The following is a 27,231-nucleotide window of genomic DNA, read 5'->3' on the forward strand; positions in this document are numbered from 1 at the left end:
TGGGGATGAGCACTGGGTGTTATAAGGAAACCAACTTAACAATAAACTATTTGTAAAAATAAATAAATAAATAAATAAATTTAATTTCAATCTAAAAAAAATACACATCTTTAAAATCAACTGTATCTCATGTTCAAAAGAGGCAACAGGAGAATGAATTTTAAGAAAGAGGCTTTGTTCAGACAGAATGTCCTGTCAGACACTAAACCCGGGAATAAACTATGGGTTCTAGAATCATTACCCCTGAATGCTGTTAAAGACATGAGAATAATCACAAACCCTAAAGGATTTGATCAACCAAATAACTAGATAAATTGATCTTAAAAGTTTCTTCCACCTCACTTTTTCTATTTTTAGTGATTTCCTAGTGCAATCTACCATATAATAAGCACTCATAAATATTTTAAAGTAAATCTATGAATAATGTAACATAACTTCTTAAACTAAATTCTTATATTTAGTAACTATATTTCAAGAAAAACTTAGTTGTTGTCACTTTTTAATGATATACATCACAGTCACAACCAATTTTTGTTTTCTGCCTCTCTTACCTCTGGTGGTCCACTAAAAGAATATGCATACAGAATAGGCTGAATCATGATGAGGGACTGGGTCAAATCTTGACGCATAAAATGGTGACGATAATATGAACTCTCATCAGGACTATTGTTAAAAACTTGTAAGAAAGGAGATCTTCTTAAATGAAACATAAACTACAAGAAAAAAACATGTGAGATAGTTTTTATTGACTTTACTGCAACAAGAGTTTACTATTACAAAAGCATCTGATTATAACTATTAACACAATAAAACAAATTATAACAAGAACATTCTAAATTGTATTCCTCAAAATCTTACTATGATCTTTATCAGTTATTTAAAAAGATAATTCAACAACAAGGGATGCCTGGGTGGTTCAGTCGGTTAAGTGTCCAACTCGTGATTTTGGCTCAGATCATAATCTCAAGGTCAGGGTGTCCTATGCTCAGCATGGAAACTTTTTTTTTTTTTAATTTTTTTTTTTAATGTTTTATTTAGTTCTAGGAGAGAGAGAGAGAGAGACAGCATGAGCAGGGGAGGGTCAGAGAGAGAGGTAGTCACAGACTAAAACAGGCTCCAGGCTCTGAGCTGCCAGTCAGCACAGAGCCCGACGCATGGCTCGAACCCACGAACCGCGAGATCATGACCTAAGCAAAAGTTGGACGCTTAACCGACTAAGCCACTCAGGCGCCCCTGCTCAGCATGGAATCTGCTTGGGATTCTCTCTTTCTCTTCCTCTGTCCCTCTCCCCAGCTCACATGTGCATTCTCTCCCTCTCAAAAAATAAGTAAATTAAAAATATGTGTGTGTGTGTGTGTATACACACATATATACACATATATAATTCAATAACAATAAAAATTTAAACCAAAAGAGGTGACTCAAAAGGAAAACAAAAGTAAGAACAGAAACTCCTTGCTCAGATCTAAGTTATTCTATCAGATTTAAGGCTGATACTACATGGTGCATTATCAGCATCCTTTATTTTTATTCCTCATGTTTTTGGCCACAACTCTGAACTTTTTTATTACTATTCCTTACCACCATCAAAAGACTCCAAGAGAACAGGGGCGCCTGGGTAGCTTAGTTGGTTAAGCATCGGACTTTGGCTCAGATCATGATCTCACTATGCATGAGTTCGAGCCCCGCCTCAGGCTCTGTGCTGACAACTTAGAGCCTGGAGCCTGCTTTGGATTCTGTCTCCCTCTCTCCCTTCCCCCCGCATGCTCATGTTCTGTCTCTCTCTCGCTCAAAAATAAATAAGCATTAAAAAATTAAAAACAAAAAAAGACTCCAAGAGAGTATAAAAATAGATTAACAGATTTTCTACTTTTTGGAGGGCTCCCAAAAGTTGTACTGGGAAGGGTCAGCATTGACAAAAAAAGAAAAGAAAGAAAAGGACTTACATATACTCACTTGTTCTTAATATTTAAGTTCTTCCTCATCCCTAAGAAACATTCTCTAGACTTTTTTTCATTCTTTCTTTTTCCTTTGTCTTTCCTTCCACCCACTCCTCATATGAAAGAGCTCAAAAGGGGAAGAGTTAGGCCTGAATAAGGGTCTCAGACACAATCAACAGATTCAGCTCTCCAAAGAACTGTCTTTCATCTTAAAGTTACCTCCCAACTTCCTTCAGCCCTCAGGGACCAATTGCTTCTGCGTGGCTCCTGCCTGGGACTCAGCCCCAGGTTCTCTCCCAGCACAGGCAGCTCAGTGACATTCTCATTCCTTTTCTCTTTTTAGTCCCTCACCACTTCAGCCATTCTGGTTTACTCATAGGCATGTATAATTGGTAAATTTGGGGGTAAATATTTTAGAAATAAAAACCTTCTTTCTTTTTTTTTTTTTTAATTTTTTTTAATGTTTTATTTATTTCTAGGAGAGAGAGAGAGAGAGACAGTGTGAGCAGGGGAGGGTCAGAGAGAGAGGGAGTCATAGACTGAAACAGGCTCCAGGCTCTGAGCTGGCAGTCAGCACAGAGCCCGACGCGGGGCTCGAACCCACGAACCGCGAGATCATGACCTAAGCGAAAGTCGGACGCTTAACTGACTAAGCCACCCAGGCACCCCAAAACCTTCTTTCTTTAAATGTAGTCTATGCACCTTTTAGAAGAGCATCAGGCTTTGAAACCCCAAAGAAAAAATTATTTCTGGGTCCTCTGCTATTTCCTATAGAGGGGAAAAGACGGGCTGCCCAGATCTCTTGGGAGATCTATCAACTATCAAAAAAGAAAAGGCTTGGGGTTGGGAGAAAAGAGAAAGGCAAGTGTATGGCTTTCAGTCAAATACTTATTAGGCTAAAGCCTTCATTCTCTTTCCTACTAGTTTCTGCTTCTAATATGAGGCCTAAGGATTCCCAAATCAGAAACAGTCTTGCTTGCTTTAAAACAAATAGATTCTGCCTTTTGCTAGTTCTCCAAAACTGTCACCAGAGGTTTAGGGAAGTCTCCCTGTATAACATGAAGTTTTTACATCACAGATCAATAAAAGATTTTCAAAATAAAATAAAATAAATAAGAGTAGTTCTGAAAAGAAAGTTGAAGGTTTAAGCAAAGTATTCATGGAAAAAATTTTAATTTCCATGTCTCAATATAGTCATCATTCCAGGCTAAGCTAAAATGCTCCTTCTTCTATAAAGATGTATCACAACATTCACTTGGAAGGATTCCTCTAAATTTCCTTTAAATTTTGTATATCTCTCATAGCATCTCTCCCTTTCTCTTCTGCATTAGGCATATTACAGATGTCACCCCTCAGACTGAAAGCTCCTTGAAAGGAGGATCCATGTCAGTTATCTGTATTCTCCTAAAGTTCCCTGCACACAGAACTCAGGTGAATAAATATTATTTATGTTCCTCATCATATAAACAACCTAGACTTTTTACACTATCTATCAAAATAAGATAGATTTCACTACCTCAGTGGAAAAAGTTCTATAAGATAAATCAAATCAGCTTCTTTCTATTTATCTGGTATATCCCCTTCAAATTGTTCTGTAAGACTAGCTGACTGGTAAAGTTACTTCCTTTTGGTACTACTGTAATTAGATCCCTTATATCAGATGGAAAGCTAATCTGCCTAACACCTAATTCTACTCCACAGAAGGATTCCAATGTAAATTTCTATTCACCACAAGTAGATGAATATTTTCAAGGCCATCATAAAAATACTGTACACTTAGGGCAGGTGTAAAAAGAAAATACTATATACTTTTCATTGACTACTCAAGCACAATAGTAATTTCTTACCTATCCCAAACTTGTAACATTACCAGAAGAATAACCCAACCGGTTATTATCTTACAGGACAACAGGTCCTGTAAGATGAGTAATAAAATACAAGAGGAAAAATGAGACCCAATGCTACTGTGAACACTAAGAAAAGAACATGGACCTTTTATCTACTCACCTGTGGGTAAAGGGAGAAAGTTTCTGAAAATCTGAAGGAACTTGGATCATCTTTGTGATACTCTCCAAATTTCTGACACTAATAAAATAAAATGTGTTAGTATTATTTTCTCTGGCACACAGCTAACCAACCCTCTTGCCTATACATTTTCTATTTTTAAAAAGTTATTACTCTTTAGAAAGCAAATACTTGATATAAGATAAAATTTGAGTATTACTTATAGACTTACTTACAGACTTATCAAGAAAATGATTACAACCGAAGAAATCCATTTGAATTTGAGAAGCAAACAATATATTGCTCCAATGAAGTAACAGCTCCTCTTCATGTGTTTGGATTTTTTTTTTTTTTTTTTTTGAGAGAGAGAGAGCACAAGTGAGGGAGGGGCAGAGAGATAGAGAGAGAGTGGGAGAGGGAGATAAGCGGTGCTCACCCAAAGCAGGGCTGGAGCTCACTTGATGCGGGACTCGAACTCACAAACCATGAGATCATGACCTGAGCCAAAGTCAAATGCTTACTGATTGAGCCACCCAGGTGTCCCAAGAAATCTTTTTTTTTTTTTCTTTTAAGTACACTCTATGCCCATCATGGAACTCTAACTCACAGCCCTAAGTCAACAGTCACATGCTCTACCAACTGAGCCAGCCAGAAGCCCATTGTTGACTTTTATGCTTGGATAACCGGGGATGTTCAAAAGGCTAATTTTCAGAGTTGAGCATATTTGATACTTGTTAAAATTTTTGCTTGAATTATGAACATTTTTATATCACTAAATATAATCTATTATTTCACTTTTAACGGATGATTAGCATTCCATTACATTAAAATATATAACATAAAAATCTTACCGAATCCTTCACTATTAGCATTTATATTTATCCTGTTCTATCTTTAGGATAAATTCTTAGCAGTAGAATTTCTAGGTAAAAAGCAATTTTTAAGTTTTTGATATAGGTCACCAGCTACCTTCTAAATATAAGGTTATATAGATGTTTATAAAAGTTGTACAATACAGGGGCGCCTGGGTGGCTTAGTCGGTTAAGCGTCCGACTTTCGCTTAGGTCATGATCTTGCAGTTCGTGGGTTCGAGCCCTGCGTCGGGCTCTGTGCTGACTGGCAGCTCAGAGCCTGGAGCCTGTTTCAGTCTGTGACTCCAGCTCTCTGACCCTCCCCTGCTCATGCTGTCTCTCTCTCTCTCTCCTAGAAATAAATAAAACATTAAAAAAAAAAAAAAGTTGTACAATACATACTCCAAACCTACAATGATGCTGTCTGTTTCTCTGAATACTAACCAACTCTTAAGTGTTACTACGTTTTATTAATTCTTACCAGTTTGACAAATAAAAATTGTTGTCTTGTTCTATCTTCTAACTTTGATTATAAATAAGATTGATAATTTTTTCGTATGTTTACTGGTCACTTACATTCCCTTTTTTGCTAATTCCTTGTTCACAACCTTTGCTCATTTTTTTGCCCAAATCTTACTGATTTGTTAGAGTATATATATGAAAATTTCAACATTCTGTCAAATGTATAAGAATATGTCATACACATAAATCATACATAAAAGATGGCATTAAATTCTGCTAATGGTATTTTTACCACACAGATTTTGTCTCATTTTAACATAATAAACCTTTTAATATTTTTATTTAATGGTTCCTGCTTTTAATTCCATATTAAACCTCCTTCTGCCTCCGGGTTAAATATGTATTGACCTATTTACTGATAAATATAGCCTAAAGTATATGCTATACATACAACATAAATAAAGTATGTATAGATTATAAGTATATATGTATAGGGTAAAGTGGTATAGGTTATACTACAGATAACAATATAAAATTTGCATAATATATACATATATACATTCCTAATCTTTGAGTTACCTCTCAAAATTTTTTTGAACGCTTGTCAAGTGCCCTAGCACTAATTACTGGAATCACGAGGAGCAGTCCTTATATACAACCTAACCAAAATACAAATATAGATGGAAAAAAAGATTGAAGCCTAAAGGAAGAATATCAAAGATTCATGGTCTGAGATATTCAACAGTTAATAAAACTGGGCAGATTAAGCAACAGTAATATAGTCTGCTTGAGGAAAATAACACTTGCAAGAAATTTAGTTGTCTGTAACTCACTAATTATTTATGCATAAAGGCAAACAAATAAAAGGGCCCTAATGGTCAAAACCTAATCTCTATAAGAAAATGGTACTGACAAATGTGATCATCTTTAAAAACAACACAACTAAAGTGTCTTGTCCCACTGATGTCAACAAGAAAAAATCTGGCTGGGTTAGGATTTACTAGGAAAGCCCCAAGAGTCTTAAACAAGAGAGATTTCCTGGGCCAAGTCTAATCAGATGAACTGTTTATCCAATGTAGCTAGCAGCACAACTATAGGGAAAATACAATTACTGGTTAATGGTAAAACAAAAGTCTAAGATGGAAAAAAAAAATCAAATATCAAGTTTAAGTTGTAAAAGGATGTCACTCAATAGAAAAGGTCAGGAGTCAAAAAAGTAAGGAACAACAACAAAAAAGGTAAGAAACAGATACATGAGGCTGGGCACAAATAAGATGTGCTCAAACAAGACTAAGGATAGATATGATGAATTATACGCTGATACCAGTGTTTTAAGTGATTCTCTGACCAAGGGGAGCAAGAGCTTACACTAAAAGTGTCAGAAGCAAATGTGGTACAGTACCAATCTGGCCATATATTGCCCAATTATCTACAAAATAGTCTTTAAAAAGATGTTTGGTTTTAGGGCACCTAGGTGGCTCAGTCGGCTAAGTGTCTGACTTTGGCTCAGGTCCATGATCTCATGGTTCACGGGTTCAAGCTCCACGTCAGGCTCTGTGCTGACAGCTCAGAGCCTGGAGCCTTCTTCAGATTCTGCGTCTCCCTCTCTCTCTGCCCTCCCTCCATATATGCGTTGTCTCTCTCTCTCAAAAATAAACATTAAAAACATTTTTTAAAAGATGCTTGGGGTTTTTTGTTTGCTTTGGGTTTTGTGTTTGTTTTTTGAGAGAGAGTGTATGTGCACAGGCTTGCACACAGGAAAAGGACAGAAGGACATAGGGAGAAAATCTTAAGCTGGCTCCGTGCCCAGCTCAGAGCCTCAGATCTCCCCACTGGGAGATCATGACCTGAGCAGAAATCAAGAGTCAAACATTTAACTGACAGAGCCAACCAGGCACCCCAAAAGATGTTTATTTTTAATTAAAATTAGAGTCATCAAGAAGAAAATAAAACAATTACATTTACTATGTCAAATTGAGGCAAGAAGTTTGTTAATATAATTTCATAGATTTTTTTCCATTAGCAAAAACTTACAAAAGTAGCTAAATGGTATTACTAACCCTTTCTCTATTTGTGTTATCATTGCTACAGCTGAAATTTCAGCAATGTGGAATCAGTACAAAAATGTTTAGCTTCTGTAACTAAGGTTCATTGGTCATCACCTGAAGCTTCACTTCAACTGTATGCTAATATGACTCGATCAAAGAAAAATGCAAAGAGCACCTTCTTACCACTTTTACCATATATGAGAGTCTCTTAGTCACTAGGGGTTCATAAGAGACTGTGATTTTTTAAAAATTAGTGCTTGAACTCTGCATACCATAAAATGCCAGCCACAGAGATGGACAGTTTTCTAAATTATCCTATGAGCAATTTCTTCTAGCTATCTTTCAGTCCCAGGTGGCAGTATGCAGTAGGACTAGGCTCACTTAGAGAACTCCATTCTCAGTTTCTGATATAAGACAAGGGAGGCCACCAGTAACTGTTAAAAGCTATTTTGCCCAGAAAGCAGACTGAAAGTCTGATAGCGTCAGCCTCTCCCTCCCAAATTACCTCCACCAATCTCCTCTTACACACATCTGCCAACTCAATTATAGGAAGAGACAAGTTAGGGGTGCCTGGGTGGCTCAGTCATTTAAGCATCCGACTCTTGATTTCAGCGCTAGTCATGTTCTCATGGTTGTAAGATGAAGCGCTGCATCAGAATTCATGTGGAGCCTGCTTGGAATTCTCTCTCCCTCTCTCTCTCTGCTCCTCCCCTGCTCACACGTGCTCTCTCTCTCTCAAAATAAATAAATATGATTTTAAAAAATGGAAGAGATGGGGTGCCTGGGTGGCTCAGTTGGTTGAGCGTCTAACTTTAGCTCAGATCATGCTCTCACGGTTCATGAGTTTAAGCCCCACATTAGGCCCAGCACAGAGCCTGGAGCCTGCTTCAGATTCTGTGTATCCCTCTCTCTCTGCACCTTCCCCACCTGCACGCTGTCTCTCTCTCTTTCTCAAAACTGAATTATTAAAAAACCTTTAAAAAAAATGGAAGAGAAAAGCTATACTGGTGTGACAGAAGATAAGAGGAAAATTTTCAGCATGCCATGACTCATTTATTCTCTATCACCAAAAGCCCTGTACTGCTGTTGTAACACTATAAAACTGCAAAATGTATAGATGTGAATTATATTGTTAGGTTTTTGGTAATTTTGTACTTTTTGTTTAACTGTCTCATTTAGTTCTTCACAAGGCCATTCTGTTTTATATTTTAATAGTGTTTCTGTTTTACAAGCATGTTAAACAATGCAGCAAATTCTGAAGTTCAGGTGTAAGATAGAAAAGAAAGATTCTAGACATAAGCCCATAAAGAATTCTAAAAAATTACAATCTTCTGAGTCATCTCACTACACTTGTGTAGCAAAGGACACAAAAAAGGTCGATCTTTACAATGAAAGCTACTTATCAGTGGGTTTTATGTGGATTGATAACTAAGTTGTACTATTAAATTTTATGACATATTTGATAACCTACAAATGCAGAAATAGTTCTAGTGTAACAGCAAAAGCATTTTCCTATAAATCACAGCCCTTTGGCAAATAAAGGTGATTACTTCAAACACCTTCTTCTCAAAACAATAAATGTTTATTAAAACAAAGTCACTTTCACTGGAAAGACTCAGGAAGGGGAACACCTGGCTGGCTCAGTAGGTAGAGCATGAGACTCTCAATCTTAGTGTAGTGAGTTAAAGCCCAACACTGGGTATGAAGCCCACTTAATAAAATAAGAAAGAAAAGGATCAGGAGGCAAGCTATTTCAGATTAACGTATCCAGAAAAGGAAAAGTCACAGAACTAATAATAAAATCTAATAACGCCAACGTATAAAATTACAGAAAGTAAAATGCTAGGACAAGATGCAGTCTGAGAAATTGAAAATGCTCCATTTTAAAATAATACAACATGTTTATGCACTGATAACATGTCACATGGTGCTGAAGAGGTTTGTGGAATCGGCTGAAAAATAGAAGCTTCTCTCTTCAGGTTGATGAGTCAACATATTTCACTAATGTCATATCAAACTGCTAAATGACAGTGAAATTCAAGAAAATGTTTCTGCTGTCCTAAATTAGCAAAGGTCAAAATACATTTAATATTTTGTCTTCGTATCTAGAAACAGTGGTTCACCTTGGAGGAACGGTGTTGGTATTTGTACTGATGAGGTCCAATCAATGGTGGACTCTATGAGAGGTTTTACCTCTTTTATAACAAGACATGCTGATCTTGTAACACTGTTTTCATCACAGAGAGGTGCTAATATAAAACACTCTTGAAGATAAAATGAAAAAAAAAGTTCTGGATGACGCTACTTAATACTCATTTTATTTTATTTTTTAATTTTTTAAAAATGTTTTATATTTTTAAGAGACAGAGAGCGCAAGAGGGGGAAGGGCAGAGAGAGAGGGAGACACAGAATCTGAAACAGGCTCCAGGCTCCAAACAGTGAGCACAGAGCCTGATGTGAGTCTTGAACTATGAGAACGTGACCTGAGCTGAAGTCAGATGCTTAACCAACTGAGCCACCCAGGTGCTCCTCTAATTCTATTAAACAAAGACTAATTCACTCAAGAAGGTTTTAAAACCTACGTGAAAATCTAAAAAAAGAGCACAAAAAACTACTGCTACAAATAGAAATCTGATAACTTAGCAGAGAGGGTTCTCAGCAGGGTGTTTGACTAAATAACAGCCCAGAGTTTGCTGAGTAAAAATGGAACATTAAGAATAAAACTTAATTGGGACACCTGGGTGGCTCAGTCATTTAAGCATCTGACTCTTGATCTCAACTCAGGTCATGATCTCATGGTTTGTAGGATAGAGCCTCATACTTGGGATTCTCTCTCCCTATCCTGTTTGCTCTCTATCCCTCTCTCTTTCAAAAAAAATAAAACAAAACAAAGAATACAACTTAATTGGGGCACCTGGGTGGTACAGTCAGTCACACGTCCAAATTCAGCTCAGGTCATAATCTCATGGTCTGTGAGTTCGAGCCCTACATTGGGCTCACTGCTGTCAGCACAGAGCCCGCTTCGGATCCGCTCTACCCCTTTCTCTCTGCCCTTCCCCTGCTTATGCTTTCTCTCTCAAAAATAAATAAACATTTAAAAAAAACTTAAAAAAAATAGAACTTAATTAAGCATTGTAGGTGATACTGTAAATAATGGGTTCCTGCCATGTTAAAAACCCAAATAAACCATCATTATCGATAAATTTACTAACACACACTTTGGTAACATAGATCCAGATAATCAAGACTTAACTATATTTTTGTATGTTAAATGTGTATAATTTTTATATCCCAATTAAATTCTCTTAAATAAACACAGAAAACTAAAACCATAGCAATGAAGAAAAAATATGCAAATAGCATAAAAAAAAAGTTACAATAATTTACAATCAAATTTGGAACTAGTGTGATACCAGCCCCCCCAAAAAAACCCACAAGAAAAAGAATAGTTTACATAATTGTCACTCTTTCATTTTAAAGACAAAAGGTATTTTAGCTTACTAGAAGAGAAAGGTATTGTTCATTCAAGCTGCCATTCTCAGCAACTTGAATTAGAATCCCTCATATAGCCTTTCAGTTATAGTGTTAAGTATGCTGAAAGAGATTATCACCAACAAATACTTATGACAAAAAAAAACATACAGACTGAATAAAGCACAATGTTTACTTCTTACCAGTCGAATGAGCTGTCTGTCTAGCCATCTAAGTACATCTGGTCCTTCCTCGGTTTCTGCCCTGTAGATTGCCAGCCGGGCCATAAGAATGGCAGCTGCTTCCTGGTCAAAAGATGCAGCAATGTTTTGGATTTGAGTTTGAGCATCCGCCCAGCTGAAGCCAAGAAGAAAGCATAGAAATGGTGCTGTATTATTATAGTCACAATATCATAGTTGACTACCACACAGATTTAAATTAAAATGATGCAGAAATTTCCTCCAATATTTCAAAATTCCAACATCACCTGGAAAATTAACACTTTTAATATTACTAATAGCAGTTTCAATGGAGCATTATTTTTCAGAAAAATATATCCAAACCTAATAAAATCCTCTAAAGTAATTATAAAGACAGATCTCCTAACACATTCTTTAAAACATTAAGATTTTTACAAGTAAGAAAACAGCACAGGTATGTGTGTGCATGTGCACATGTGCACATAGATATACAAGTCTCTATATAAGACTTTATGTTTTCTTCCTTCGGGGTGCCTGGGTAGCTTGGTCAGTTAAGCCTCTGACTTTGGCGCAGGTCATGATCTCCTGGTTTGTGGGTTCATGCCCTGCAATGGGCTCTGCACTGCCAGTACAGAGCCCACTTGGGATTCTCTCTCCCTTTCTCTCTCTGCCCCTCTCCCAATTGCTTTCTCTATCTCAAAATAAATAAAACTTAAAAAAAAAAAAGAAAATTGTATTTCTTCAATTTTTTAAAGGCAGAAAAATAGAAATACAACAAAATTAAAAGTTTTCCCCCCACCTACATAATTCTCATTTAGGAAACTGTAAAATAAAAATTATCAAAAATTATTTTCTCATTGGTCTTTAATTGAGTTAACAGAAAAAAATAATACAATTAAACATTCTATGTATTCTTTTCCCTCCATGCTAAATACACTGACTAAAACTTATCAAAAGTTAGTAAAAATTTTAGTCTAAGGGGTTAAATTGTTATTATGCATAAAATAGCAGTAATCTATTAAATTCACATATTCTGTAAATCCAATCCAGTCAAACTGATCCTGGGTAGACCCAGCAACAGTTTTTATTTACTGTTTCACAGAGTTTTGTAATACTTTAGCTGATTCTAATTCTAAAGTACCTCACTTTAAGCAAGTCTGGAAAAACTTTAAGATTTTTGAAAAGCTAGACCACTTTTGCATGACTCGAAGATGCAAGAAGTCATCCCCTCAAAATTTAGGCAGTAATGTGTTAAAAATTCTTCTCCCCTTATTTCTCTATTTTTAATTTTTTCATATAGACAATAATTTTTTAATATTTTCCAGATGACTGGTAACTGTTAAGTATCTCAGTCTAGAGAAATAGCAAGAGGCAGAAAAAAATGATAATTGGTAAAATAAGATCCAGTAATTTTGAAATTATTTTTTAATGTAAACAAATTTTAGTTATACTAATGGTTTACTTTTTTTTTAAGTTTTTTTAAAAATGTTTTATTTATTTCTGAGAGACAGAGGGAGACAGCGTGAGCAGGGGAGGGTCAGAGAAAAAGGGAGATACAGAATCTGAAGCAGGCTCAGGCTCTCAGCTGTCAGCACAGAGCCCAACATGGGAACCCACAAGCTGTGAGATCATGACCTGAGCCGAAGTTGGACGCCCAACCGACTGAGCCACCCAGGCACCCCTTTTAATTTTTAAGTTAAAAAACTCAAAGAACTAAAACCAAAATTATCTAAATCACTATTTTCCCAACAAAGATGAACACGATATTCCCGTTTCAATCTGAAACATAAAGGTGACATTTTAACTACATTGACAAGTAAGCACATGCAAATTTACTAATTAAATCTTATTTAGCTATAAATGAAAAATTATGCTCTTAAATCAAGTTTAAAGAGTTTGTTCACATTGTAAAATCTGTCTTCTTCATTTCCAATATCCCCTCCTCACTGTAATTCTTATAACTAGTTTCAAATCAAACTTTCCAGATCTACATTGTTTTCTATACGAAAAATAGGCTAACTTTTGACTGTATCTCAGGAACCTGAGTCCTTTATTTTCACATGGCTCACTTAAACAATTACACTTCCCTAGGCCCCTAAAATCATATTACTACTAAATAAAGAAAAATAAGTGCTGATTATTGAAAATAGGTAAGTTGATTTCAAAAGATGGGTGTTTAGGTGAGACATGATGACATAAGCAACACCAAAACACACATAATATGCAGCTCTACAATGGCCTCACAAATTCTGTGCAAACTGAAAATATATAGGGGCACTTCGGTGGCTCAGTGGTTAAGCATCCAACTCCTGGTTTCAGCTCAGGTCATGATCTTGCAGTTTCATGGGTTTGGGCCCTGCACCAGGTATGTATATACATATTGTTATTCCCTATTATAGGATAATGTTTATTAGTGTTTCTCCTCCTCTCAGTAGAATATGGTAAATAAAGGAATTATTTTGAAGAACATGTCTTAGGAGTAGTTTTTTAAATTGCTTTACAGTGCTTAACAATGAATATTCGGGCAAAGTTAGATTAGAAAGAAATAAAATGCTATTGGGTGTAAATAATTCATTTTCTAGTTTAGATGTTACTCAAAACAGAAACCCAGTTGGGAAGCACGACCCAGAATAGTTGATATGTAAATTAAATCTCAAAAAATACAACTTACTTCCTAGCAATGGTGGTCACTCGGATGCGTCTCTGCCCACTTGAATGCTGATACTGAGTCACAAACTGGATTGCACCACGTCCTCCTTGAGGAATTGGAGCATTATGCTATGTAAAAATAAGAGTAAAAAGTAAGCAAAATCTATGACAGTCTTATCATATAGTTACCCTAGCATTAATGAAATTCATTCTAAAATTGACTAGAGGGATGCCTGTTTCCAGTGCATTCCAAACAGCCACATAAAAGAGAAATGGATCTGGGAAAGGGGAAAAATGGTGAAGCGTAGAGAAGTGACTCCAGCTAGGATATCAGTTTCAAGTAATATGGAATTCAGAGGGACATGAAAGAACAAAGTGGAGGGAAAAGCGTAAAGACACGAACAGATACAGGAAGGCATAAGTAAGGCAATTTTGCTAATAGTAACTGGATAAAGAAAAATTGAAGCGAGTCCTCCGCCCCTCGCCATGAAAGACGAAAACACAACTTTCAGGAAAATAATCACCTGATGAACAGATGACCAACAGAAAACTATTAATATGAAAAGAGAAACACTAATAAACATTATCCTATAATAGGATATAATAATAATCCTCAGAAAGAAATAGCAAGTGGTCAATAAGAGAAACTTTCTTCATGTCCTTTGACAACAGGCATTCTTGTTTTCTTGATTTTTTTTTTTTTGGTAAGACCCACTCTTTCTCACAAATTTTGATGGTTAAAGAAAAAATTCCTGTACACATCTTAGGAGGCAGACTATTAATACTTTGTGGTCCATTTTATGCCTAAGAACCATTAATATGTAAGTCAGTTATTTGTACATTATATCATATTTTAATATGATAACTTCTTCCTGTAGCCAGAAAAAAAATATTTTCAAATACTGATATCTTTACCTTCCAATCCTTTTCTATGAATTTTGTCATATTAAACTTTCTTACAGGGGTTTCGTATATCATTATATGCCTTGTGACAACCAGGAGGAGCTAGATGTCTGATTACAAAAATGCATAGCTAGAACAGATTTTAAGAATTTTTTATGCTCCAATTTTATGTTAAAAAAAACAAACAAACAAGAAAACAGAGACTAAAAGTTAGGTTGTCCAATGTTGGGAATTTGCAGGTTTCCCTAACATCTCTTTCTATTGTAGTTTATCCTCTCACCAAGGAGTTTAGCCTTGAGAAACAGAAAATGACAAACAAAAATTCCAAAACAGAATAAGCTCTGGGTCATAATTACTACTAGAAAAAAATATGAAATATTTATGGCCTAATTTGAGTACTTCAAAATAAAAAGTCATACCTGATTGACAACCTCAAAATATATAGCTAAGGTTGTAGTGGGACTGAGTCCACATATCTTCCATTGACAAGTGCCACCTGTTCCTATCTCCTGTAAAAACAAAACATAGTATGTTTCAAAGCTAGAAAATACAATTTTTTAAGACTTTATTTGTAAGTAATCTCTACACCCAATGCAGGGCTCAAACCAACAACTGCAAGATTAAGAGTTGCACGCTCCACCGACTGAGCCAGCCAGGTGCCCCCAATGTATTACTATAATATATATCAAGATAAAAAGGGGAGAAAAAATCTACTGTAAGAAAAACTAAATTTCAGGTTTCTAACTAATTTAATGAATGTTAAAGTCTAAGATTTTTAAAGTCATATAAATGTATCATGAAATAAAGCAAGTAATTTTTACACAATAAAATTATAAAATAATTCAAATTCTAAGTATTGATACAAGTTCTTCATATTGTAGACTTAGAAGTATAAACTATTTAATGAAGTAATTACAACTATCTTTCTAACTATTTCATCTGTGTAAAGAGATACTGATTTAACACATAATACATGCACATATAGAATATAGGTTTTCTAGATCAGAATTCCATAATTTAAGCACTCTGATTCCCAAAAAACCTTCTTAGATAAGACTTTTTACCATTACACTGCTTAAAATTAATTTTTAAACTCTGTCATTTTTACAGATGATTACTCACTTTGTTATTTGTCCCACCGTCCTCTCTACAGCTACAGAATTGTACCATTTTAAAGTGTATTATGTATTCACTAGATGGGATAACAAAAAAGAAAGGAATGAAACTAAAATCTGGCTCATTTGGTTATTTTGTTGGAAATCCTACTAAAAAAAAATTCAGATTCGACTTTCAGAAGTCTCCAAATCTCCAAATCACAGTTGTCGGGTTTTTTTAGGCACACAGGGGGAAGGAATAACTTAGGCATAAAAAATTGAAGACTGGTGACAGAATAAAGGTTTTAATTTAGGTGTAGATGTAAAAAGGGTATGCATAAAGATCGACCACAAACCTATGTATACTAATGGAACCTGAACCACATTCTACTGAAAAACTTAGCCCACACAAATTTAAAAGGAATGTTGCGGCCTGTCATTCCAGGTCTCTTGTTGGTCTGTCCTTCGAATTAACTCTATTTTCTTTATAGGGTAAAGGCAACTTACATTTTCAGACACACAAGGTCCTTTAGAATTGAGAGACACACAGGGTCCAATAGCACCTGAAATCTTTATTTCCCTTGAGGTCTGCAAAATAAGCATACAGTGAACACTTCAGTGTCCTCAAAGATAAGTTTAAACATATATTCAACTATGAGTACATACAAAGTACATACAAATAAAGTCATCCTGCGGTACCTGGAACCAAGCACCTTTGTCGGGCTCTGCATTAAGTGTTAAGATTCTCAATATTTCTTTCTCTCTCCCTCTTTTTCTCTTTCTCTCTCTCTCTCTCCCTCCCTCCCTTCCTCTCTCTGGCCCTCTCCCCTACTCAAGCTCTCTCTTGCTCTAAAAAAAAGAAAAAGGAAAAGAAAAAAAAAAAAGATTAAAGATGTCCTTCCATATTTATAACCCAGAAGTTAATGAAAACAAACTAATGTTAAAAATAATGAAATCAGGGGCCCCTTGGTAGCTCAGTTGGCTGAGCATTCGACTTGATTTTGGCTCTTGATCAGGTAATGATCTCATGGTTCGTGGGATCAAGCCCCACATTGGGCTCTGCACTGTTGATGCACAGCCTGCTTAGATTTCTCCCTCTCTCTCTCTGCCCCTCCTCTGCTCATATGCATGTGTGTGCACACATGCTCCCTCTCTCTCTCTCAAAATAAATAAACATACATTAAAAAAATAATAATTAATCAGTGTACACTTCTAGGTTGATAACTCCCAAATTTACAATCTAGCCCTGGCCTAATTTCAATACTCTATTTTGAGCTGCCCATAGGATGTCTCCATTTGGGAACCTCACCCTCAATTCAAAATAATACTATATCCAAAATTAACACATCCTAATTCTAAACCTGAAACACTATCTTCTGTTTTTCCTACTGCAGAAAATCCATCACCAATGTTGGTTTCTTTCCAATCTCTACTGTCACCAAAATTTAAGCCATTTCTAGTTTCCATCTAAAAAAATTAGAAAGCCTAATTTAGTTTTCCTACTTGAGATTCTTCTTCCTGACAAACTGAATACCATCATCAGACAAATTTTACCTGAAACATTGTTATTCATTAACTTAACATTTTAAGTTTGCCTAGACATGCATCACTAAAATATAACCAACCCCATAATTAAAGCTATTTCCCTTATATTGCAATACAAACTATCCACTCTCACTGGGAAATTTTACCAAATATACCATGCTGATTCTCACTTCTTTACCTCTCTTCATATGGGATCCTAACTAAAATATGTTCTCAAAGAACTTAAATTCTGCCATCTTTCAAAACCACTGTAAGTCACTATGAAACCATTTATCACCAATAATAAATTGTATCCTGCATGTATTCATTTTTCTTTCCTAAACCTTTATAGAACTTTTATAATCTACTGTTATTTCATTCTATCACAAGTGTTAATCTTACCTTTCTATCAAGACTAAGTTTCTCTCTCTCTTTTTTTTTTTAAAGTAGGCTTCCCACCCAATGTGGGACTTGAACTCACAACCCTGAGATCAAGAGTTACATGCTCCACTGACTGAGCTAGCCAGGCTCCCCAAGATTTAAGTTTCTTTTTAAGAAGACCTGTGCCTTATATATCCCTTGAGATCCTTATAATTTCCTTGCTTAATGCTAGAGATATAGCATTCAATAAAATAAAAAGATTAACAAGAAATATTTAATGGAAGTTCAAAATCAAGGATTTTCTAATATACTTTTATAACACTAAACTTCTGGGCTTTTTTTTCCATGAACCTATTTTTATTTATTTTTAATTATTACTTAATTATTATTTTTTAAATTTACATCCAAGTTAGTTAACAATGCAACAATGATTTCAGGAGTAGATTCCATAATGCCCTTTACCCATTTAGCCCATCCCCCTTCCCACAACCCCGCCAGCAACCCTCTGTTTATTCTCCATATTTAAGAGTCTCTTATGTTTTTGTCCCGCTCCCTTAAGCTTTTGGGTTTTTTAATCCAAATTTGAAGTGAATAATATCGGGGCACCTGGGTGACTCAGTTGGTTGAGCATCTGAAACTTGACTTAGGCTCAGGTCGTGATTTCATGGTTGTAGGATTGAACATCTTGTCTCAATTGAGCATTCTCTGTCTCCCTCTGTATCTGCCCCTCCCCTGCCCACACTTTCTCTCAAAAAACAAACAAACAAACAAACAACAAAAAAGAAGTGAATATCAACCTATCAACCATAAAACAATTACTGATTATCCAAATAGAAGAGAATAGGTTTCTCTTCAGTTAGATACTAATTCCTAAAATTAAAAAAACAGCACTAAAAAAGACAAAGTACGCTTTAAAAAGTTAAACTCTATATAAAGAAAAAATAGTTAAAGGAAATTTTACCTATATAGTATCTTCTTTTCCAACAATTATTTGTAAATGCTCAAGTGAAACATCATGTACATTTAATGATGATACATTTTTCTGGTAAACAAAATCTCTACTTTTAAAGCATATGTTGAATTTGATTCATGATATTTATTTTACATTTTTCTAATGTTTATTTTTTGAGAGAAAGAGACAGAGTGTGAGTGAGGGAGGGGCAGAGGGAGAGGGAAACAGAATCCAAAGCAGGCTCCAGGCTCTGAGCTTTCAGCACAGAGCCCGGAGCCCAATGTGGGGCTTGAACCCACAAACCATGAGATAATGACCTGAGCCGAAGTCAGACACTTAACCAACTGAGCCACCCAGGCTCCCCTAAATTTGATTAATGATATTTTTAAATTATGGTCAAGCCTACAAATTTCTTTTGATAACATACCACACATGTCAAGTTTTGACTCTTACCTTTATTTCTAATGTACCACCAAAGCCCATTTTAAACTGTCCATGCATATCTTTGGTAAAAACTCTTTGAAACGTCTGCTTGAATAAGGAAGTGTTGAAAGAGTCACCCATTACCATGTATCCTCTGCATGGAAAGAACAAAAAAATAATATATGTGACACAAGTACTGAGTCTATGTGTTAAAACCAGAAAAGTAAATTCCCTCTCAATACTATCAACAAATGTTAAAGATGCTTTCTAAATGAGCCATATTACCATTAATTTTAAGAATTCAAATATATGAGACTATCTTCACCCTATAAATAAACTCAATCCTGAGGGTATCTGAGTGCCCCGAACACTTGCCTCAGTAATTTATTAAAATTCTTTTATAAATAGGTAATACATCCACACATTACAAAAATTCAAAAGGTACAAAATGGTACACAGTAGCAAATATGTCTCTCCCATCCCAGCCACCCGGCTCTCCTGCACACATTCTCATTCTTGAAAACAAACATATACCTGTATATGTATATATATGCATATATTGTCTGTGTGTATCAGTCACATCAAACGTAACAGGATCAAACCCAGTGAATGAGAATAAGAGGATACTGTGGGATCATTTTCACTTTAAGCACTTATGTACTGTTCAAATTTTTTCAGTAACCTATTCTAATTTTTTTAAGTTTTAATAAACATTAATTGTCAAATGAAAACAGTTCTGAGATACCATTTTTTCTCTAATAGATCAGCAAAAATCACAGTCTGATTCCATATTCTGTTGGTGAGGCTGTGGAAACACAGTTACTCTCATACACTGCTAATGGGAATGCAAAAGGATACACCTCAACACAGGGGAATTTACCAAAATCTAATAATATTACACATGTGTTTTCTCTTTAATCTAGCCAACCCACTGTTAGGAATCTATCCCAAAAATATTCTGGCAAAACAAAAACAAAAAGCAAAATATATGCACTAGGGTATTCACTATTATTAGTTATAAAAGGCTGGAAACAATCCAGATGACCATCTATTAGAGAATAGTTGAATAAAATAAGGTACATCCACACAATGAGGTAATACACTACTATACACCACTTTCTAGAATGTAACGGAAATGCAAAGTGGATAGATACGTAGAATTTTCTCCTATTCCTACAAAAAGAAGATATATACACCTATAAACTCATATGCATACAAATATTTACAGATATTTTAAAAATATTTTAAGTAGCTTTTAAACAATAAAGTAAAATAAAAATTAAAATAGGCAAAAGAATAAAACTGATATGACTTAATTAATTAATTAGTGGTAATTTTATTTTTGATCCTGTGAAACTCTTGATTTATGTTATCTCTGATGCTATTATACATTATATATCTTTTAAAATGCTGTTTTCTCTGTATTTGTCACTGGTATACAAAAATATAGTTGAATTTTGTACACTGACCTTGATCTAGAAGTCCTGACAACATATTAATTCCAGCAGTTAGTACATACGTTCTTTCAGATTTTCTACTTTTATAAACATCATCTATGATGATTTATGTTATCACAATACCTGATGATGCATATGTAGATGCATTAAAGACGACTCACACTACCCTACTTCCCTGTTCCTTTTTACAGCAAACCTCCATGAAGAGCTGTCGATAACCTTACTACTCTGTGTGACCCTTGGTCTAGCAACATTAGCGTCGACAAAGATCTTGTTCGAAAAGGAGAATTTTAGTCCCATTCTATGCACAGCAAATCCAGAATCTGTACTTTAACAAGATGATCTGCATATGTGAAAGTTTGAGAACTTGTAATCTATACCAGCCGTTTCCAATCCCCTCTTTCTGTTCTCTTTCTAGATCACTCTAAGTCAACTTGGACTGCTGTTAGATTGCTAAATCTTATAATATCATCCATTTTTACTGCAATTAAAAAATGACAGTGGGATGCCTGGTGAATCAGTTGGTTAACCATCCAACTCTTGATTTCCACTCAGGTCACAATCTCACTTCATGGAATCAAGCCCCATGTTTGACTCTGTGTTGACAGCATGGAGCCCGCTTGAGATTCTCTCTCTCCCTGTCTCTCTGCCCCTCACCCGCTCATACTTTCTCTCTCTCAAAATAAATAAGCATTAAAAAAAAAAAAAAGAACACCCATATTCTGACAACTCCCATGTTTGTATCTCCAGCTCAGATCCAGCTTCTGTATTCTATGCTGTAACATCCAACACCTCCTCAGGGATATCAACTGGCATCTTAACCAAACATGTTCAGAACTGAACTCTCAATTTTCTCCCCAAGTACTCTTGTTTACACAGTCTTACCCATTTCAATAAAAGGCAACTCAATCCTTCCAGTAAACTTCTTTAGTTTTTAGTTTTCCCAAAACCCACATCCATTCTATCAGCAAATCTTCTACTTCTAAATATATCCAAAATCCAACCACTTCTCAGCCACCACTTGGTATTCCTGTATTCCTATACTCCACTGAAGGTGAATGGATTCAGATGATCCTTTTAAAACATTACAGATCATATCACTCCTCTACTGAAAATGCTCCAATGATTTCCCATCTCACTCAAAGTGAAATACAGGGGCACTTGGGTGGCTCAGTCAGTTAAGTGTTCAACTTCAGCTCAGGTCATGATCTCATGGTTCATGGGTTCAAGCCCTGTGTCAGGCTCTGTGCTGACAGCTTGGAGCCTGGAGCCTGCTTTGGATTTTGTGTCTCCCTCTCTCTGCCCCTTCCCCACTTGTGTTCTCTCTTTCATTCTCTCTCTAAAAAAAATAAACATTAAAAAAAAAAAGTGAAATCCAAAGCCCTTATCATAGTCAAAAGACCATCGCAATCTGTCCTTACTCACCCCATGCCAGCTACTTTGGCCTCCTTGCTATATCTCAAATGCCCTGTGTACGTCCTTAGCTTTGCTCCTGATATTCTCTCTGTTTGGAACACTCTTCTTTTGTCTGTGCACATGGCTTACTGCCTTATTTCCTTAGGCCTTTGCTAAACCCTCATCTTCAATGAAGCTTTCCCTTCACCCCATTTAGAACTGCAAACCTCATTTTTTGCATTATTATTCTCCCTAACATTTGTTGCCTCCTGACATACTATCTACTTTACTTGTCTCATCTCCTCTCACTAGAACTGTGCATCCAACATGTGGCTATTTTATTTAAATGTAAATCAATTAAAATTAAAATTTTAAATTTTAAATTCAATTCCTCAGTTATACTCACCAGATTTCAGTGGAACAATACAGAGAACATGTTCAACAGAAAACTACACTGAACACTCCTGTATTGGAGGATAAGCTCCGAGGGTAAACTTTTATGTTTGGTTCACTGTGTATATCCAGTATCCTAAATAGTTTGATACATAGTAAGTGCTCATTAATATTTATTAGATGAATAAAATTAAATAAACTTGGGAAATGAATTGACATAATTAAGTTTTCTTAAATGTTTATTTAAGAAAGAGTGTACACGGGACAGAGAGAGGGAGACAGAAGATCTGAAGCAGACTCCGTGCTGTCAGCACAGAGCTCATTGTGGGGCTCAAACTCAAGAACTGTGAGATTAAGACCTGAGCCAAAGTCAGATGCTTAACCTACTGAGTCACCCAAGAGCCCCCCTAATTGAGTTTTTTTAAAAACCTATTTAAATTATCTCCAAAGTAATGACTACCAATGCAAGAGGAACACTTTTCAACTCATTTTTTGAATCCAGTATTATCCTGATACCAATACCAAAGATATCACAAGAAGGACAAAAAAATTATAGATCAAGATCCCTTATAAAGACAGATGCAAAAATCCTCAACAAAATAGTAACATATCAAATCCAGCAATATATAAAAAATTATTCACAAGTGAGATTCATCCCAGGAATGCAAGGTTGGTTTAACAAACAAAAAAACTATAATACATCATATTAATAGAAAAAAGGACAAAAACCATGTGATCCCCTCACTAGATGTAGAAAAAGCATTTAACCAAATCTAACACCCTTTTATGACAAAAACCTCAACTAAGGATAGAAAAATCTTCAACCTGATAAAAGTATCTATAAAAACCCACATCTGGGACACCTGGGTGGCTCAGTAGGTTAAGCATCCAACTTCTCCTCAGGTCATGATCTCACAGCATTGGGCTCTGTGCTGACAGCTCAGAGCCTGGAGCCTGCTTTGGGTTCTGTGTCTCCCTCTCTCTCTCTGTCCCCAACCAACTCACATTGTCTGTCTGTCTGTGACTCTCTCTCTCTCTAAAATAAACATTAAAAGGACGCCTGGGTGGCTTAGTCGGTTATGCGTCCGACTTTCACTTGGGTCATGATCTCGCGGTTCATGGGTTCGAGTCCCGCATCGGGCTCTGTGCTGACTGCCAGCTCAGAGCCTGGAGCCTGTTTCAGTCTGTGACTCTCTCTCTCTCTGACCCTCCCCTGCTCACGCTGTCTCTCTCTCTCCTAGAAATAAATAAAAAACATTTAAAAAATAATAATAAAAAATAAACATTAAAAATTTTTTTAAAAATTAAAAAAAACCCACAGCTAACACCATACTTAATGGTGAAAGATGAATGGTTTCTCCCTAAGATCCAAAAAAGGTAAATCTATAAACGGCAAGTAGATTAGAAGTCTAGGCTTAGCAAGGGGGAGAGAGAGAAGGAAATAGGAAAGGGTATTGACTGCTAATGGGTACAGTTACTTTTTGGGGTAATGTAAATCTTCTAAAACTAAATTTGGTGATGGTTGCTCAACCTGTGGACATACCAAAAAACCTCACATTCAACTGTATGCTTTAAATGGGTAAATTTTATGGTGTATGAATTATGGCTCAAAAAACTCTACAATAATAAAACAATGGCTGCAGGATATTAACATGAAATTTTCAAACAGAACTTGTGCACTTATAACTGAATTTTAGAAAACATGTGAAATGTGCTTTACTGAAAAGAGCATCAAAAACTGTTAACAGTTGTCCTGCTGTAGTAGGATGATGGGTGTTTTTCCAAAACTGTCATTATTGGTTTATATTTGTAAACTGTAATTATCAATCTATAATCCTAAAAACTATAAAAACTTAAATACATACCCAGTAAGGTTGGGACAGCATTTCATTTCCAGGAGACCTGTCTGATCTAACGCACAGGCATAGATATCAATAACATGACCGGTCGTAGCAGCTCGATTAGCCAATGCTTCAAAATGCTACAAAAAATTTTTTAAATCAAATCAAAGTAATGTATAAACTCAACCATCCTATAAATGACTTTTCCCATAAACAGATCAAAACGACCTAAAAATATTAAAAATATAATCCATAATAATTTAAGTGTGATATGTTCTAATTTCTATAATAGAAAACTCCTCATAAAGTAATACAGGAACTTCTAGAAGTCTGACACTTCCACATTTTAAGGCATTCTTTTTAATAAACACCTAAATTAAGCTAAACTTGGAGAAAAGGTATAACAAACATCTTGCTACTAATACATAAACATAGTAGAAAAGGAACACAGAACTCTTTCCTGTCTAAGTCTATACCCAGGTAACAAAACCACCAAAATACAGAAAAATAGTAACAAAAGCTGTAAGATAAACAAATATGAAACACTTTTTGAAGCTCTTAGAAAAATTCCAAGTTCAAAAGGGAAATTTAGTAGCAGGAAAAAAATCCAGTAATAGTGACAAAAATTATGTTATTATTTACACTTTTAAAAATATTATGACTACCAAAAAGAAGGGCTAAAACAGTACAACTAAACTAAAATTGTGAGTTCTAAAGAATTTTTTTTTTAAATAATTTTTTTTTAAAGGAGACATTACCAGCAGAACTAATTAGCCAATAGTCAAAAGTGAAAATGTACTGGCACAAACTCAAATAAAATTGAAGTTACATGAACAGAAAACAACGCATAAGAAAGTGATGGACTATTCACCCTATGAACAAAATACGTATCTAGAGGAAGCCTCTGGGAAATGAAAAACTGAAAAATGTAAGAAATTTTTTCTGAAGTAGCAAAGATATTTTTTAACATGCATATTTTTAAAAAAGGCACACAGGGTTTCTCTCAGGAGTAATCTTTAAAGAGATACCTACTAGTGCTACAATTAAGTCTTTAAATATTTACAACCAGAAAAATTATAACTTAAATTATAAAAAAAAAAAGACTATTTCTCCAATTCTGAATAGTAGTTACAGCATAGACTTCACAATATCAGATTTCATACTATAAAGTATTTGTATTCTTCCTCCTCTTCCATCAAATGAAATTTTTCTGCTAAAGCAAAAAACTTAACCAAATTACCTTGGTTCCCTTTTTAACATATTTAGCATTGTCTTTTTCAATGTCATGCCATGATCTTATAGGTGTCTTCAATTCATCTCCAACCACCATTCCAGGCCCCTGAGTGGCTGGACCGCCAATGAACATCATGATACGAGCACCAGTGTTGGGAAAGGTACACTATTAGAAAAAAAATCACATGGCAAAAGAGTTTAAAGGAAGGTTCAAGGATATATATTTCTAAAACTGAATTTTGATATATTCTTTCTAGAAAACAAAAAGCATACATTTTCCAATAATCAAATGTTTAAAATGAAACTTAAAAACAAAGTATCTATTTGAATACCTTTCTTTTGAAATCTTATCCTAAATGCTAGTACCTTCCTAGCTTTAAGATAATCTACATGGGACACCTGGGTGGCACAGTCGGTTAAGCATCCGACTTCAGCTCAGGTCATGATCTCACAGTTCATGGGTTTGAGCTGGCATCAGGCTCTGTGCTGACAGCTCAGAGCCTGGAGCCTGCTTAGAATTCTGTGTCTCCCATTCTCTCTGCCCCTCTCCCACTCACACTCTGTTTCTGTCTTTCAAAAATGAATAAATGTTAAGACAAATTTTTTAGGGGCTCAGTCAGTTAAGCATCTGGTTTCAGCTCAGGTCATGATCTCAGGGTTCGTGAGTTCGAGCCCAGCATCAGGCTCTGTGCTGACAGCTCGGAGCCTGGAGCCTGTTTTGGATTCTGTGTCTCTCTCTCTCTCTTTCTCTGCTCCTCCCTGGCTCACTCTCTCTCAAAATTAAATAAACATTTTTAAAAAATTTTTTTTAATTTTTTAAAATCATCTATAAACCTGATCCCTATAAACAAAGATGCTTCTGCTTAACCAGTCCTAGACTGGGAAGAGTAGAGAGCAGAGAAGGAGTAAGAAAAGAGGCATCTTCTTGTTTTGCCAATATTATTTTCTTTTTATGTTTAAAGCACACGTGTGGCTTATCTTTCTAGCTCAAGATGATGGATTGAGTATTCCGACCTACCTCTCCTTCCTCCCAAGGTACCAGTGAAATGAGAAAAAATGGTATTACTTTTAAAATAAATAACTACATAAATAAAAAATAAGAGTGCTACCAGTAGACCAGAAATTTTGAGGACTCCAAACAGATTGGATTGCAAAAGTTATATCATTTACATTCTCTTCTGAAGCTATAAGGTAACTTGAAAAATGTGCTCTATATTTTTGGCCAACAACTGCTTATGGAAATTGCAAATAAAAGCATTTCTAATATAATTATATAAATATAATTAATTGGGAACAAAGTAGTTATACACATAAAGAAGGATACGTAAACTCCATAATGATATTAATAGATAGATAAATTGAAAGTCTGATGCAGAATGGGATATTTGCTTGGTTTCAAAGATCCTCATCTTCTAATGTTTATTAATTACAAAAGGAGGGGAAATAAGAGTGACTGTACAATGGAAACACCTGGCAGACACAATCTTAGTAAGTGATCATGGTGATCACTTGTCACAGTTAACAATCATTGCCGACTGACAGGTATAATGAGAACACAGCATTATTTCTATGATATTCCTGCTGATACAAGACCTGAATCTAATTGTGAGGATACATCAAAACAAAGCTAATTTGAGAGAGTCTATAAAATAACCGGCCTGAATCTTCCAAAGTGTCAAAGTCATGAAAGTCAAAGAAAAGTTGAGGGTCTCTTCGACACTAAAGGAGACTAAATAGACATACCACTACATATATGTCTCTGAACTACATCCTTTTAGTAAAAGAAATTACTGAAATGATCTGCAAAACTTGAATGAGATCTGAAACTAGTGGTAGTGATATATCAGTGTTAATATTAGTTAATAATCAGTGTTAATACTGTTAATTATATTGTAGTTATGTACAAAAATATTCTGATTTACAGGAAACAACTAAAGTATTCAAGGTTGGGAACATCATCTCAGCAACTTAAACAGTTCAGGGGGAAAAAAGTTCTTTACAACTTTTCCG

General features: G+C 35.4%; 1 protein-coding gene across 1 annotated transcript in view; it reads right to left on the bottom strand.

Moving 5' to 3' along the window:
- The window catches only part of SEC23A (SEC23 homolog A, COPII coat complex component), a 60,529-nt gene that overhangs the window by 18,159 nt on the left and 15,139 nt on the right, over window positions 1–27,231 (bottom strand). Inside the window, exons 8-16 of the mRNA XM_039249560.1 lie at window positions 25,229–25,387; window positions 24,013–24,128; window positions 18,933–19,056; window positions 16,130–16,210; window positions 14,948–15,037; window positions 13,648–13,754; window positions 10,980–11,133; window positions 3,948–4,025; window positions 552–713 (exon numbers count right to left, since the gene is read on the bottom strand). Of these exons, the coding sequence (XP_039105491.1) occupies window positions 552–713; window positions 3,948–4,025; window positions 10,980–11,133; window positions 13,648–13,754; window positions 14,948–15,037; window positions 16,130–16,210; window positions 18,933–19,056; window positions 24,013–24,128; window positions 25,229–25,387 (1,071 nt within the window). The remainder of the gene's footprint in view (window positions 1–551; window positions 714–3,947; window positions 4,026–10,979; window positions 11,134–13,647; window positions 13,755–14,947; window positions 15,038–16,129; window positions 16,211–18,932; window positions 19,057–24,012; window positions 24,129–25,228; window positions 25,388–27,231) is intronic.

Source organism: Hyaena hyaena, unplaced genomic scaffold, assembly GCF_003009895.1.
Source record: "Hyaena hyaena isolate Hyena2069 unplaced genomic scaffold, ASM300989v1 scaffold_342, whole genome shotgun sequence".
NCBI lineage: Eukaryota > Metazoa > Chordata > Mammalia > Carnivora > Hyaenidae > Hyaena > Hyaena hyaena.